Source organism: Hipposideros armiger, unplaced genomic scaffold, assembly GCF_001890085.2.
Source record: "Hipposideros armiger isolate ML-2016 unplaced genomic scaffold, ASM189008v1 scaffold_21, whole genome shotgun sequence".
NCBI classification, from domain to species: domain Eukaryota; kingdom Metazoa; phylum Chordata; class Mammalia; order Chiroptera; family Hipposideridae; genus Hipposideros; species Hipposideros armiger.
The window spans coordinates 973,498-988,577 of NW_017731371.1; the positions used below are offsets into that span (position 1 = coordinate 973,498).

At 37.0% G+C, this 15,080-nt stretch overlaps 1 protein-coding gene across 2 annotated transcripts in view; it reads left to right on the top strand.

The window, feature by feature from the left end:
* Positions 1 to 359: 359 nt before the first annotated feature.
* SNX2 (sorting nexin 2) overlaps positions 360 to 15,080 on the top strand; it is a 65,326-nt gene continuing 50,605 nt past the window's right edge. The window contains exon 1 of one of the 2 annotated variants that reach the window (XM_019635398.1): positions 360 to 547. In XM_019635398.1, coding sequence (XP_019490943.1) covers positions 440 to 547 — 108 coding nt within the window. In that variant the 5' untranslated portion in view covers positions 360 to 439. The remainder of the gene's footprint in view (positions 548 to 15,080) is intronic. The other variant, XM_019635399.1, reaches the window with a different exon arrangement.

The following is a 15,080-nucleotide window of genomic DNA, read 5'->3' on the forward strand; positions in this document are numbered from 1 at the left end:
CTACCAATCCTCATCCTTGCCCACTGTGTCTAATCCAAGCTTGGTAGAGGCTGGTCCCCAAGCTCTTCCACTTCCTAGAGGAGATTTTAAATCTGGTGATGCCAACAGCAATCGTTTGGCCTACTTGTGCTAAGAAGGTGATGTGGTAATAAAAGGCCCAGATTCTTCCACAAAAGTCAGTACAGCAAGTGGGCGGTGGAAAGGCAGCCGAAAATCAGACGCGGAGGTGCAGAGAGGCAAAGGGGCGGGGCTGAGCGCCGGCGGCTCCGGGCGGGTGCTGTCACGAGGCTGGAGGCGGGGCCGTGTGCGGCTGGGCGGGGCCGCGAGATGCGGGCCGGGGAGGCGGAGGAGCGGGGCGCCGGGCGCGCCAGCCCGGCCGTGCGTGCTCACGTGACAGGTCCGCGAGGCTTCGCTCGCGCAGTCTTCTGGGCGAGCGAAGATGGCGGCCGAGAGGGAACCTCCTCCGCTGGGGGACGGGAAGCCCACCGACTTTGAGGAGCACGAGGACGGAGAGGACCTGTTCACCAGCACAGTCTCCACCCTAGAGGTGAGACCGCGTCACCGTGGGTGCTGCGCTCCGCCGCGCGTCTCACCTTTGGGTGCCTTTTCCTTGCCCCAACCTGTCCCTCCCCACCCCCGGGTTTGCAAGGATCTGGTCGGGGGACACCTGTGACGCGGGCACCACCTCGGGTACCTGTCAGTGGGCTGGAGTTGGCGTGCGCGGCTAGGCCTCCTCAGATCAGCCTACGGGCGGGGGTCTGACCTAATTCCCAGAGGGGCATGGACCGGACGGAACGTCGCAGCTCTCTTTCCCCGCTCAGCTGGACTTCCTCGGTGTCACTTGCATTTATTTCTTTTTCCAGACCAGAGAAGGTTTTGCCCTGGGTCCCAGTAAACTTGACCGCTCTCCCCGGCGACCTCCGCAGCACCTTTGGAGAGTTGCTTGCCTTTCCCTTCCCAAGGGAGGGTGTGCCCCTGAAAAGGGGAGAGCAATGAAGTGAGCTCTGAATGACCCAAGCTCTGTAGGGAGCGTGTGGAGGCACTTTCCCCAGCGATGGCCCTTCTTGGACTGCTGGTTCCCCTTGAAGGTGGTTCTTCTGTTTCGGACCACTAAATGGGTAAATGCATTTGACCGGTTTTGACTTCCTTAGTTCCTAGACTTTTTAAGGATCGTAGTGTTTGTAAAATATGAAGTTGAAGGGAAGGAGTAGTCCAGGAAACGGGGTTTTTTTTTGTTTTAAGTTACCAGGGGAGAAATAAAAACAGGTCCTCACTCCCATTTCCTCTATTCTCGCATGGTCAGCGATCTCTGAAACTGAGTGTTCCTGTTTTTGTCAAAGGAAACACCCTCCATGAGCTTAACTGTATTGGGTGTCCTACATCCAGTTCATGTTTGAATTGCTTTGCATTTGAGGAGAGCACACACACCCCATATCCCAATTTTAAGTATTTGTATTAAAATGTAAGCAGATTTTCCAGAGGATTGCTTATCTCAGGCTTACTTCCTTATAAACTTTTTTTGGGGGGTTGAGGAGAGGGGTTGTAAGCTTTCTTGGGTTTTTCACCTATGCACCAAATAAATTGAAAATTACTGTAAAATATCTATTATCTGAAATTCAGTTACCTGAAACTCAGAACTTTGGAGAATGTTTTCATCATTGACCGACCACATTCTGCTAATTGTATATGCAGGTGCTGGGCCAACCCGTAACTTCCCCTCAGATTATATGCTACTTGGGACTAAAAATAATGCCCTGATCATCTTTGTCTTCCTCACAAAATCTGGAACATTTGCAGTTAGTAAATGTTTGCTGGATTGTCAAAAACAGCATCTCCTAAGAATTAGTAAAAATGATCTTGCATAACAAATTATACTTTGGGGGGGTTTGTATCCTTTAAGCCCTTTATACATACCATACAGCTAATTTAACAAATATTGAAAGGTAATGTCTATGTTGGATCCTAAGACCTGTATTCCCTTTGAAGGCAACAAAGGTTTTCCTCTAGCAAGGTTCAGAACAAAGTTGACTTACGTTATAAACTACTAGATTACTGTGAACACTAAGCATGCTGTTTGACATCTTTTAGATTTGAGTAAAAGGAACTATAATCTGTTTCTATTTGGATGGGACTCTTTTAATAAAGTAGTTGACTTTTTTTCAGTAAAAGTCCACAGAAGTTTTGGGTATGAAAAAATTTCTTCTTGGCTAGTACACTGCGAAAGTTGTAAATAAAGTTGGTTTTGATTGTTCATCAAAACCCCTTATTTCATATACTGATTCAGGTTATTAATTTTAAGAAGGTATAACTTTGCGATTTATAAATTCAGATTTTTTATTTTTTAGTTTTTTGCTTTTCAAACTCTTTGGGGAAGGATATATAAGCAGTATTTCTTAGTACACCAAAACATTGCTAAAGGAATATTCTTTCAGTACTCTTCTTTTAAACAGTCCTTAATCATACATCAGTGTACAGGAGAAACCATAGGATACTTGTTTAAAATGCAGATGCTTTTGCCTCACTGGTATATGCATATTTAATAAGTGCTCTAGGTCAGTGCTTTTCAAACTTTATACATAAGTTACCTAGGGATCTTATTAAAGTGCAAATTCTTATTCTGGGATAAGCCCAGTATTCTGCATTTTTAATCAGCTCTCCTCATGACATTGCTTCGGGTTCATAGACAACAATGAGTTACAAAACACCGCGTGATTCTGATCCAGATCATCTGCTTTGAACAGTTATTACCTAAGCTGTAAATTGAAAGTAAGACATAAATTAATGTCTTTAAATTTAAAAAAAAGTAAATCATAGTTTTTAAAAATACATTATTCATGTAGAAACTTTTCTTTGAGGGTATTTGGAGGAAAAAAAATCAATTGAAATTCATATAAGTGAAAATCAAATTATAGACAGCTTTAATTAATATAATTGTTAAGCTTGTAATGATTATACAACCTAGTGTATATGAACCCTATGAATATATTTTAACCCAATTAAACTTCTTTCCTTTCAAACTTAAAAAAAGTCACATAAAGCTATATTCACTAAATAAAGCATATTTAAAACCCCTACTGTATGTTTTTGTTGTCATTATGGAACAAAGTGGTGGGAGGCTGGCATAGGTGGCAGGGAAGGGAATGAGAAGGGGATAAAAAAACTGGCAAAAGCATGTAGTTTTTTTGTATCTGAGAGGCAATGCTTTAAACTGTTTTAGGAGTACTGCTTTTTCCTTAAGTGATACTCCCCTAAGCTTAAAAGGTGCCCTAAAACAATGTGGAGTAGTAAGACAGCACCTTAAAAAAAATACACTCAGGAAATTTTTATTTTATGTCTTTTTTGTTTTTAACAAAGTTTATTGAGATATAATTTACATACCATACAATTCACCCATTTAATGTGAAAATTTTAATGGATTTTCATATATTAACAGATATGTGCCACCGTTCCTTCAGTCAGTTTTAGAACATTTTCATGACCTCAAAAAAAAATCCCTAGCAAGCAAACCCATATCCTTTAACTATTACCTTCTGCCCCATTCCCCAAACCCTTCTGCTCCCAACCTTAAGCCACCACTAATTTACTTTCTGTCTCCATAGTCTTCCCTATGCTAGACTTCATGTGAATGAAATCATAATATGTGGTCTTTTGTGATTGGCTTGTTTCACTGAGTATAATATTTTCAAAATCTACTTTATTCCTTTTTATGCCTGAATAATACTCCATTATATGGCTAATACCACATTTTGTTTATCCATTTGTTAGTTGATGGACATTTGGGTTGTTTTCCATGTTTGGCTATTACGAATATGCTGCAGTAAACTTTGTGTACAAGTAGAATTACTGGGTATAATGGTAACACTACATTTAATCATTGGAAGAATTGCCAGAGTGGTTTATCAAAGTGGCCACATCATTTTACATTCCTACCATCCGAGTGTGAGGGTACCAGTTTCTCCTCATTCTCACTACACTTGTTATTATCTGAATTTTTATTCGATACATCCTAATGAGTGAAGTGGTTTCTTAGTGTGGTTTTGGTTGTGTTTTCCTGATGGCTAATAACGTACACCTTTTAATGTGCTTATTGGCCCTTTGTATATCTTCTTTGGAGAAATTTCTATACAGATACTTTGCTAATTTTTAACTTGTGTTTCTTATTGAGTTGTAAAAACTATATCTTCTAGACACAAGTTTCTAACAGATACATGATTTGCAAATATTTTCTTCCATTCTGTGGATTGTTTTTTTCATGTTCTTGATGTCCTTTGAAGGACAAATTTAAAAAAAGAAAGTTGATGAAGTCCAACTTACCTATTTTTTTATTTTGTTGTTCATTCTTTCAGTGTCCTATATAAGAATCTCCTGCCAAATCCAAGGTTAAAAAGGTTTACATCTATGTTTTCTTCTAAGTGTTGTATAGCTTTGGCTCCTACGTTTAGGTCTTTAATCTGTTTTGAGTTAATTTTTGTATACTGTATGAGGTAAAGGGTCCAACTTCATTTTTTTGCATGTGGCAATCGAGTTGTCCTAGCACAATTTGTTGAAAAGACTCTCTTCGCCATTGAATGGTCTTGGCACTCTTGTCCAAAATCAGTTGACTATAGATGTTTACACCTGGTTCTCATACTAACTTCAAATTTTAGAGTCACCTGAGGTTAAGATGAGGACCACAGCTCTGTTTCCCAGCACAGTTACATGATAATTTATAGAGCATTTAAAGTGAAATTTTCAGATTGGAGACTGACAGGTCTTACAATTCTTTTCCCATCATGTAACCCCATGCTGTAAGTGCTCAGAAGATACCCTACTTGGTTGACTTCAGTAAACATTTGAGTATTTACTTTCTGCCATACTGTCTAGATGATAATGGAAGTGCAAATATCAGCAAGATACTGCAAGTCGTTAAGGACAGAAAATCTTCAGGGAAGAAAAAAGAGGTGTGCAGAAAACTCTGATATAGACAGACTGTGATTATATGACCTGGAAACACCATTTTTCACTGAAAGTACCAGTGAAATGGGAGATTCTAATTCTTATGTGTCAACGTTTCTGACACATTGTAGATGACCAGTACATGTTTCTGTTGGCTGGGAAACACTCAGTGAGGATGTAATATTTAAGAGAGGGTGGAGGGCCAGCTAAGTGGCATGTTGGTAAAGAGCTGACTTGGGACGCCAGAGGGCCCCAGTTCGGAGTCCACGTTTGAGGGCCAGTGACACTGCCCTCTACAGCTAAGATGCTGAACAACAGCTCAACCTGAAGCTGGGCTGCCCTGAGTCGCCGGCGGCTAGGCTGCAGCCCCTGCTGCAGTGGGTTGCCATGGGCTACCGTGTGTAGCCAGCAGCCAGCGTGAGCAGCCCTCAAGCCGCTGTGAGCGGCCGTCCAGAAGCCGGTGACTGATCTGCCTTGCCTGGGAAGAACACAATGATGGTGCCAACTTGGGCCAGTGAAGCAACGTCCTCCACAACTAAACTGAAGAACAAAAGGACAGCAAATTGTCTTGTTCCCCTTCCCCCAATTCCCCAACGCTGTTCCCATCCCCCAATTCCCCAATAAAAATCTTAAAAAAAAAAAAAGGGTGGAATGAAATTGCAAAGTGGGAGACTAGAGACTGGCAAGAGTCACTTAAGGTTTGCTCTGTATTATTGGGAACCATAAATAATTTCGAGTGGCTGAATATAAGATGTTACAGATTTACTACGTGGTGAGAGTGTGAAGGGCTTTGAAATTTGTTGTACAGGTGGTCAAAAGCTGTGCAAGATTTGCATAGCAGTAACATCAGTCACCTAGGAAGATGAATGTGCCCCCAGACTGAGGGATAAATTTGAGTGGGAGGTATCATTGGTAGGTTAATGATATGGAAGCTTCCTGAGGTTAAAGGCCTCAGGAAGAAAGTACAAATAAAAAAGTAGAGAAGGAAATTGATACAATAGCAGATTAAAAGACAGACATTTTAAGATTTGTAATACTTCCAGGTAATTTTTAGGGGAAGGAATTATAAGTTTATTTCACTTGGGGATATGATACACCAATGAAGATAACAGAGCTGGAGATTCTGTATGGACTAGAGATGTAGATTTGGGACTCTGTCATAAATTTATTGAATGATAACACTAAACCAGGCTCTGTGTGGAAGTCTAATCCTGCCCTCTTGGACTGTGTGAACCATAGGAGTCAATATAATAAACATAGCTGTGTGAACAAATGCCTGCAATGCCAGGTGATACATGTGTAAGTGGAATATGCTCGTAGTACACAACTAGCATGAAGACCGGAGTGACTTAATTGCATAGAGATGATCTTTGAAACCCTGAAAGTGGATGACATTATCCAGAGAGAGAGTAAGGAGAGTAAGACAAGAGGCTCTTTCGGTAAAGGGGAACTGAAGTTTAGTATCTTGTCCCAATGTAACAATGTATAATTTGTTTTCTTAAGCCTGTTTTCTAATCTTAGGTAGGCCTTCAACTTTAAATATTTTTTTTTAAATTTCATTATGAATTACCTATGTTTCAGAGAAAAAAAATTTATGACCAGTTAGTTATTTAACGCTAACAGCATGGAAAAATTATTAGAAAGAGATTTATTAAGAGGTATAACTCTAGTTGACCACGTTCCCTGGAAACCATTAAATTTAAGGATTTTAGAATGATTTTTTGGTTCCTGTAAAAAATGTTATGAAGTTGCTCTAGGGAGAGATACTCAATTTTTTGCAGACTTTTTTTAATAAAAAGAATAAAATTTGTCTTTAATGTTAATTTTACAAATGCCCACTTTCCTATGAAATTGAACTCTTGTGGGTTTTTTTGTGATGATAGTTTTTAGTTAGTTGAACTTCACCTCAATTTAGTTAAGTTCCCTATCACCTTAATCAAGATATAGAACACTTCCATCATCCCCAAAAATTCTCTCATGTAGTTAACCCCTCCCACTCCCAGGCTCTGGCAACCACTGATCTGTTTTCTGCCTTTAATTTTGTCTTTTCCAGAATTTCATATAAATGGAATCATACAATATGAAACTTTTTGAGCCTAGCTTCTTTAACAGCATAAAGCACCTATGATTTATCGATATTGTTGCATATATCAATAGTTCATTCCTTTTTATTGCTGAATTTGTCATATGTATTAGCACAGTTGTTTGTTGTTGAAGTACACTTCTGTTTCCAGTTTGGGGCATTAATGAGTAAAGTCAGTATAAACATTTATGTGTAGGTTTTTGTATGAGCCAGGTTGTCATTTCTTTTGAGTAAATACTTACAAGTATTGCTGGGTTTATGGTTAATATATGTTTAACTTTGTGAGAAGCTGCCAAACTTTCTGCCAAAAAGGTTCAAGGGAGATAAGGTACAGAGAGGTGGCATCATTTGCTTTTAGTCCCACAAGTTAATGTCTAGTATTATATAACTCGAGACCAGATTCAATAGTGCTCTGAGAATTGATTATCTGTGGTTTCATTAAAACATGCATGACGCTCAACACAAAGGTATATTACTGTATTTCCTAGTATCATAAAAGTAATTTTCATTTCAAATTTTATCTCTAATTAGAGAGTCGTGCTTTGTATATATTAAAGTGTTTGAATCCCAAAAGCTAACTAGCCCCAGTGAACCTTTGATAAAGCTGGATTTGTCTATTTCAGTCTCTGATCAGGTTTGCATTAATTTGATCTATGAAATCTAATAAAACTACAAAGGATTTTGAGAGAGAGAACTGCCAGGCTGTTTTCTACAGCATCTGTATCATTTCGCATTTCCATCAACAATGAATGAGAATCCCGTTGGTTCCAAATCCTTGTCAGCACTTGTTAGTGTGAGTTTTTATTGTAGGCAGTGGTGAGCTTGAGGCCAGCTTATACCAGCTCAAAAGAACTGATTATTAAATTTTCAGGATTTTTGTAAGCTGGTTAATAAACAGAGCCATTGTTCAAAATTAAATTATATAAATTTATAATTAAATAAATTATTAAAAACAAAGATAATAAATATTTTAAACTTGTCACTTCCTAATTCCTTTATTACATTTTACTGTTTTCTTTGCTCTTGAGTTTATATGTCTATTGTGTCTGTATGTTGGAAAGTATATACTTTTCGAACTTCACAGTTTGTGAGGGGTAACCAGCCACAGCCGGCATGTTTACGACACAGAAATCAGCAAAAGCTAAAAATCAGCAGTGTCTTCTCTCCCAAAGACCCAGTTGCTAAACATTTACCAGCACACCACTGATTTTTTTGATCATTCTATTAATAACAGGTGTGTGTGTTACCTCATTGTGGTTTTACTGTATGTTCCATAATGATTAATGATGCTGAGTATCTTTTCATATATATGTACACCATCTGAAAAGTATCTTGTTTGGTGAATGAAGTGTCGTTTCATATCTTTTGCACATTTTAAAAATTGGGTTTCTTTAATTGAATTTTGAGAATTCTTCATGTATTTTCAATATAAATCCTTTACCAGATAAGCATTTTGCAGATATTTTTCCCAGTCTGTGGCTTGTCTTTTTATGCTATTGACAGTATCTTTCACAAAGCAAAAGTTTATTATTTTGGTGAAGTTCAAGTAATCCTTTTTTTATTGGTAGTACTTTAAGGCACATGTGAAATCCTTTTCTGATAGTAACCCAAGGTCACAAAGGTTTTGCTTATGTTTTCTTCTAGAAGTTTTATAGTTTTAGTTTTAACATTTAGGCCTGGGATTTATTTTGAGTTACTTTTCATATGAATTAAGGTTCTTTATTTTTTTTTTGAATGTAGATAATCCAGTTGTTCTAGCACCATTTATTGAAAGATAATCATGTTAAGGTTTGTTTTATGACTCAGAATATGGCCTATCATGGTAAATATTATGTGTGCACTTGAAAAGAATGTATGTAATCTGATGTTGGGTGGAGTATTGTGTAAATGTTAGGTCAAGTTGGTTGATACTATTTTTCAATACACACAACAACATCGCTGAATCTCAAGTGCTTTCTGTTAAGTTAAAGAATCTAGACTCAAAATGTTTTTCCATTGGGCTGTCTTTGCATCTTTGTCAAAAATCAATTGAGCATATACGTATGTGTGGATCTATTTCCGGACTCTATTCTGTTCATTGATCTGTTGACTATCCTTTTGCCAGTTTTAGCTACCTTGATTACTGTAACTGAGTCTTGAAATCAGGTAGTGTGAATCCACTGACTCTGTTCTTTACAAAATTGTTTCGACTATTCTAGTTCTTTTGCCTTTCATTATAATTTTATAATCTATTGATTTCTACCAAAAATTTCTGCTAATAATTTAATTGGGATTGTAATGAATCCATAGATTAGTTTGCAGAGAATTGACATATTAATATTGAATGTTTATGCCATACATATACTATTTCTCTTCATTTATTTATATCTTACTTGACTTTTTTCATCATTGTTTGTAATTTTCTGCATACAGATCTAACATATTTTGTTAATTTATACCTAAGTATTTTGTAGATTTATGGTACTTTTATTTCCTTTTACATTTGTTCACTGGTAGCATATTGACCCTGTATCCTGCAACTAGGCTAAACACTCATGTTGTAGTAGGTGTTTTGTAGAGTTCTTGGGATTTTTTTATGTAGATAATTGTGTTGTCTCTGATTAGAGTTTTATTACTTCCTTTCCAGTTTTCTTTTCTTCATGCCTTTTTTTTTTAATCTTGCCTGAGTGCACTAGAGAGGACCACCAGTATAATATTAAATAGAAACAGTGAGAGTGGATATCCTTTCCCTTTAATGGTTGTAGGAGGAAAATACCCTTTCTCCCTTAAATATGATGTTATCTGTAAGTTTTTTTGTAGATGACCTTCATCAGGTTCAATAAGTTCCCTTTTATTACTAGTTTTCCGAAATTTTGTATCCATGAATGAATATTGATTTTGGCAAATGCTTTTTCTGCATCTAATAAGATGATCATAAGGTTTTCTTCTTTAATTTTTTTTTTAAGTTTTTATTGGGGAATTGGGGAAGGGGAACATTGTGTTTTTCCAGGACCCATCAGCTCCAAGTCAAGTTGTTGTCCTTCAGTCTTAGTTGTGGAGGGCGCAAGCTCAGCTCCAAGTCCAGTCACCGCCCTCAATCTAGTTGTGGGGAGGCGCAGCCCAGCATCCCATGAAGGAGTCGAACCAGCAACCTTGTTGTTAAGAGCACGTGCTCCAGCCAACCTGGCTATCCAGGCGCCTGTCAGCAGCTTGCGGCTGCTCAGCTCAAGGTGCCATGTTCAATCATAGTTGTGGGGCGAGGGGGGAGTAGGGAGGGGCGCAGCCCACCATCCCATGTGTTGAACCAGCAACCTTGTTAAGAGCATGCACTGTCACCAGCTGAGCCATCGGCCACCTGTTGGCAGCTCACTGGCCCATGTGGGAATCGAACCGGCAACTCTGTTGCTCAGAGCTCGTGCTCTAACCACTGAGGCACCAGGCTGGGCCCCTTTTCTTTAATTTTTTGATAAAGTGGATTACATTGATTAATTTTAAAATGTTGAATAAACCTTGTTTTCCTGGAATAAACTCCACACAGTCATAACGTGTATATCTTTTTTTTATATATTGCTGCATTCAATTTGCTATTATTTTATTTAGGCTGTTGTATCTGTGTGACAGATACTTGTGTGTTGTTTTCTTTTACTTGTAATGTGTTTCTCTAATATTGATATCATAAATGCTGACCTCATTAAATCAATTGGGGCATTTTATTCTCTATATTCCTGAAGAGTTAGTATGGAATTAGTCTTCTCTTAAGTGTTGGTAGAACTCACTAGTGGAGTCCTCTGAACCTATAGTTTTGTTCATTGGAAGACTTTTAACTACAAATTCAGTTGTTGGTTTTTTATATTTTTTATAAGCGTTTATTTGAGCCAAACTGACAACATTGCCAGGAAACAAGACCTCAAATGCTCCGCACAAATTCAATATCTAATAGATATAGGACTATTTCTCCTTGGTGAACTTTGGTGTAGTACGTGTCTTTCAAGGGATTTGTCCATTAAAAGTTGAGAAATTTATGGGCATACGTGTTTTGTAATACTCCCTTACCATGTCTGTGGGATCTATGGGTGATGTTCTTCCTTTTTCATTCCTGATGCTGATAATTTATGTCTTCTGTTTGTTTACTTATGTGATTTATTCATTTATTTTAATCTTGCTAGAGGTTTATCATTTTCTTGGGATCTTGTTCAAAGAATCAACTTTTGGTTTCTTAATTTTCTGTTTGTTTTGAATTTCGTTGATTTCCACTCTTTATTTCCTTCTGCTTGCTTTGTGTTTAATTTGCTCTTCTAGTTTTTTTGGATCATTGATTTGAGACCTTGTTTTGAGTATTAGTATTTAGCTATATATTGGGTTGTCGGAAAAGTCATGACGCATTTTTGCAACGGAAAACAGAAAAAATACATCATGGCTTTTCCGATAACCCAACATTTCTCTGTAATCACTTCTTTAGTTGCATCCCACAGATTTTGATATAGTATTTTTCTTTTCATTCAATTTCAACTATTTTCTAGTTTCCCTTGTGACTTCCTGTTTGACTTACAGCTTTTGTAGAAGTGTGTTAACCTCAAAATTTTGGGGATTTTATGGATAGCTTTCTGTTACTGATTTCTACTTTAATTTGATTATGGTCAGAGAATGTTTAATGATTTCAGTTCTTTCAAATTTGTTAAGCTTTGTCTGATGGCCCGGAATATGGTCTATTAGGGTGCATATTCTATGCATTCTTGAAAAGAATTGATACAGTCTGATGTTATTGGTGGAGTGTTCTATAACTGGTAAGTCAAGTTGGTAGTATTTTCCAGGTCTTTCCTTATCTATCTATCTAGTCTATCAATTACTGAGAGAAGAGTGTTGAAGTCTCCAAGTATAATTGTAGATTTAAAATTTTTTACTTCTTTTAGCTCAGTTTTTCCTTCATGTAGTTTAAAGCTCTATTGTTAGAAACAGACGTTTAGTAATATTATGATTTTTTGGTAAATTGATCCTTTTATCATATGATGCCCCTCTTTATTGCTTACAGTACTCCTTATTCTGAAGTTTACTTTATCTGATTTTATCATAGACTCCAGCTCTTATCTATGTCTTTAAAGTAGGTTAATTTGTAGACAGCATATTTTTCTGATTGGTATTTTTATATCCAGTCTGATCACACCTGTCTTCTAATTGTATGTTTACATTTAATGTAATTTTTGGTATGGCTGGATTAGATCTATCTCTTTATTTGTTTACTGTTTTTCCACTCTGTTTCCCCTTTTCTCCCTTCTTTTGTATTACTTTAATGTTTATTAGTATTCCATTTTTTATCCACTGGATTTTTTACTATGTCTTCTCTCTATATAGAGAGATAGAGATAGACATATATATATAGATACCTATATAGATATCTATATCCGTGGACCTCCCCAATCATGGCTCCTCTCTTGGGGAGGGGGGTGGGCGCAGGACCCCCTGTTAGCTGCTTGGTGTTGTCTACTTTGATGATAAATCAGTCAGTCTGTTGATCAATAATCAGTCCTTAAATCTTATCTCCAGTTAAACTGAGGCTTTCACAATGAGAGAGAGAAAGAGAGAGAGAAAGTCATTGCTCTAGGGATTGCAATATTTACCTAACCATTTATAGTCTAATTAGACTATAATTAATATTGTATTTCTATAAATAAAATACAGAGCCTTAGAACCATATAGATCCATTTACCTCCCTTTTGTGTTACAGTTTTCACATGTATTACATCTCCATACATTGAAAACATTACTAGTGTTATTATTTTTGCTTTTGTTGTCATACATATTTTAAATAACGTAAGAGAAAAAAAATGTTCTATTATGTTTCCCCAGTTAGTTACCAGCTCTTCCTTTATTCCTGAAGGTCCACGTTTTTATTTTCTCATACATCTTCAGTCTAAAGAACTTCTTTCAGCACTTATTTATTTTTTTTTACAGCTGGCCTAGTGATGGCAGATTCCTAGTTTTCTTTCATCTGAGGATATCTTTATTTCAGCTTCATTCCTGAAGATATTTTGCTGGATATAGAATTCTGTGTTGACAATTCTTTTCTTTCAGCACTTAAAGATTTTGTTCCCCTGTCCCCTGGTCTCTCATTTCTGGTGAGAAATGTACAGTCCTTCTAATTGTTACCTTAAATGTGATTTTTTGTTTGTTTTTATTTAGCTGTTTCAAATTTATTAAGTTTTAATCTTTGGTTTTCAGCCTTTCTTTATGATCTGGTTTTCTCTAAAGTTATCCTGTTCAGAGTTTGCTTTTTCCTAAATCTAAATTTATGTCTTTCACTAAATTTGGGCAGTTTGGGGTCACCATTTCTTCAACTATTTTTCTGCACTGCTCTCTTTCTAGGACTCCAATGACATGAATGTTAGACTTCTTTTTTATTGTTTCGAAGTGCTGTTCTTTTTTTATTTTCCCCCAATTTTTTTCCTCTCTGCTATTCAGATTAGATATATTCTAATGATTTGTCTTCAAGTTCACTGACTTTTTATCTCAGACCTGTAAAGGGTTTGAAATTTTACTCTCCTTGTAAGCTAATAAAATAACTTGTTTTATGGGTGCTGGAAGAACACACAATAAAGGACTTTATTATTCAAAGCATATCAAGCAGCATGAGTATAATATTTGTGACAATTTACCTTGCCCCTCGCTTGCCAGGGTGGTAGATAGAGGGGCCCAGGCCAGTGTTGCACCTGCTTTGGGTTTGTGTCACATCTGAGGAACCCAAGCTTAGGGAACCCAAATCATTTATAATAGGCAATAAGCCTGCCTATTATTTGCTCCAGAGGAGACATTTATCTTTATTATACTAGACAGTAGACAAACCTGGTCTTTGCTTGGGAAAGAGACACTTACCTTTTTTCCCCAGCTGTTTCCCAGAAACATAGGCTTCTCTCAGAGTTTTAGCTGCCTGCACTATCACACATTTTTGCTCAGCTTAGGCCACCTTGCAGTGAAAGAAATGAGAGAGAAAATACTAATAAGGATTTCTGTTTTCTATTTTTCATACTACTGGGTTTTCTTTTCCTAGTTCAACTGGCCAAAGTAGTAGATGTTCTCTTGGGGTTTTAATTTTTTCCACACTGATGTTATTTTAATACATGACAAGCATATAATTTTCAGATACATTTGTAATGCTTAAGAAGCCTTCATTTGAGGAGATACAGAATTTGGGGACTGTCTAGAGCCATTTACATTTAATATAGTCACAATCAAGCTGAGTTTTTTTGTTTTGTTTTTTTAATTCATATTCCCCACCGCTCTCCCCTTTGGCAACCATGAGTTTGTTCTCTATCTATGGGACTGTTTCTCTTTTGTTTTGTTATTCATTTATTTTTTAGATTCCACATATAAGTATTTTTCTCTGTCTGACTTGTTTCACTTAACATACTAATACTCTGTGGGTCCATTCATGATGTGGCAAATGGAAAGATTTCATTCTTTTTTTATTGCTGAATAAGTGTGTGTGTGTGTGTGTGTGTGTGTGTGTGTATGTGTATGTGTGTGTGTGTGTGTGTGTTACATCTTTATTCATTCGTATATTAACATCTAGGTTGCTTCCATATCTTGACTATTACTAGTAATGCCACAGTGAACACAGAGGTGCATATATATTTTTTTGAATCAGTGTTTTTGCTTTTTTCTGATAAATACCCAGAAGTGCAATCGCTGGATCGTGTGGCAGATCTATTTTTTAATATTTTGAGCAATCTCCATTCTGTTATCCGTAGTAGTTGCACTAATTTGCAATCCCATCAATAGCGTATGAGGGTTCCCTTTTCTTCACATCCTCACCAACTCTTGTTATTTGTTGATTTATTGACGCTAGCCATTCTGACAGGTTGGAGGTGATAGTGCATTGTGGTTTTAATTTACATTTCCCTGATTAATTATGTTGAGCATCTTTTCATATGTCTGTTGGCCATCTGTATGTCTTTTTGAGAGTAATGTATATTCAGGTCCTCAGCCCATTTTTTAATTGGATTGTTTGTTTTTTTAGTGTTAAGTTGTATGAGTTTCATATATATTTTCAATATCAACCTTTTATTGGATATATCATTTGTGACTATCT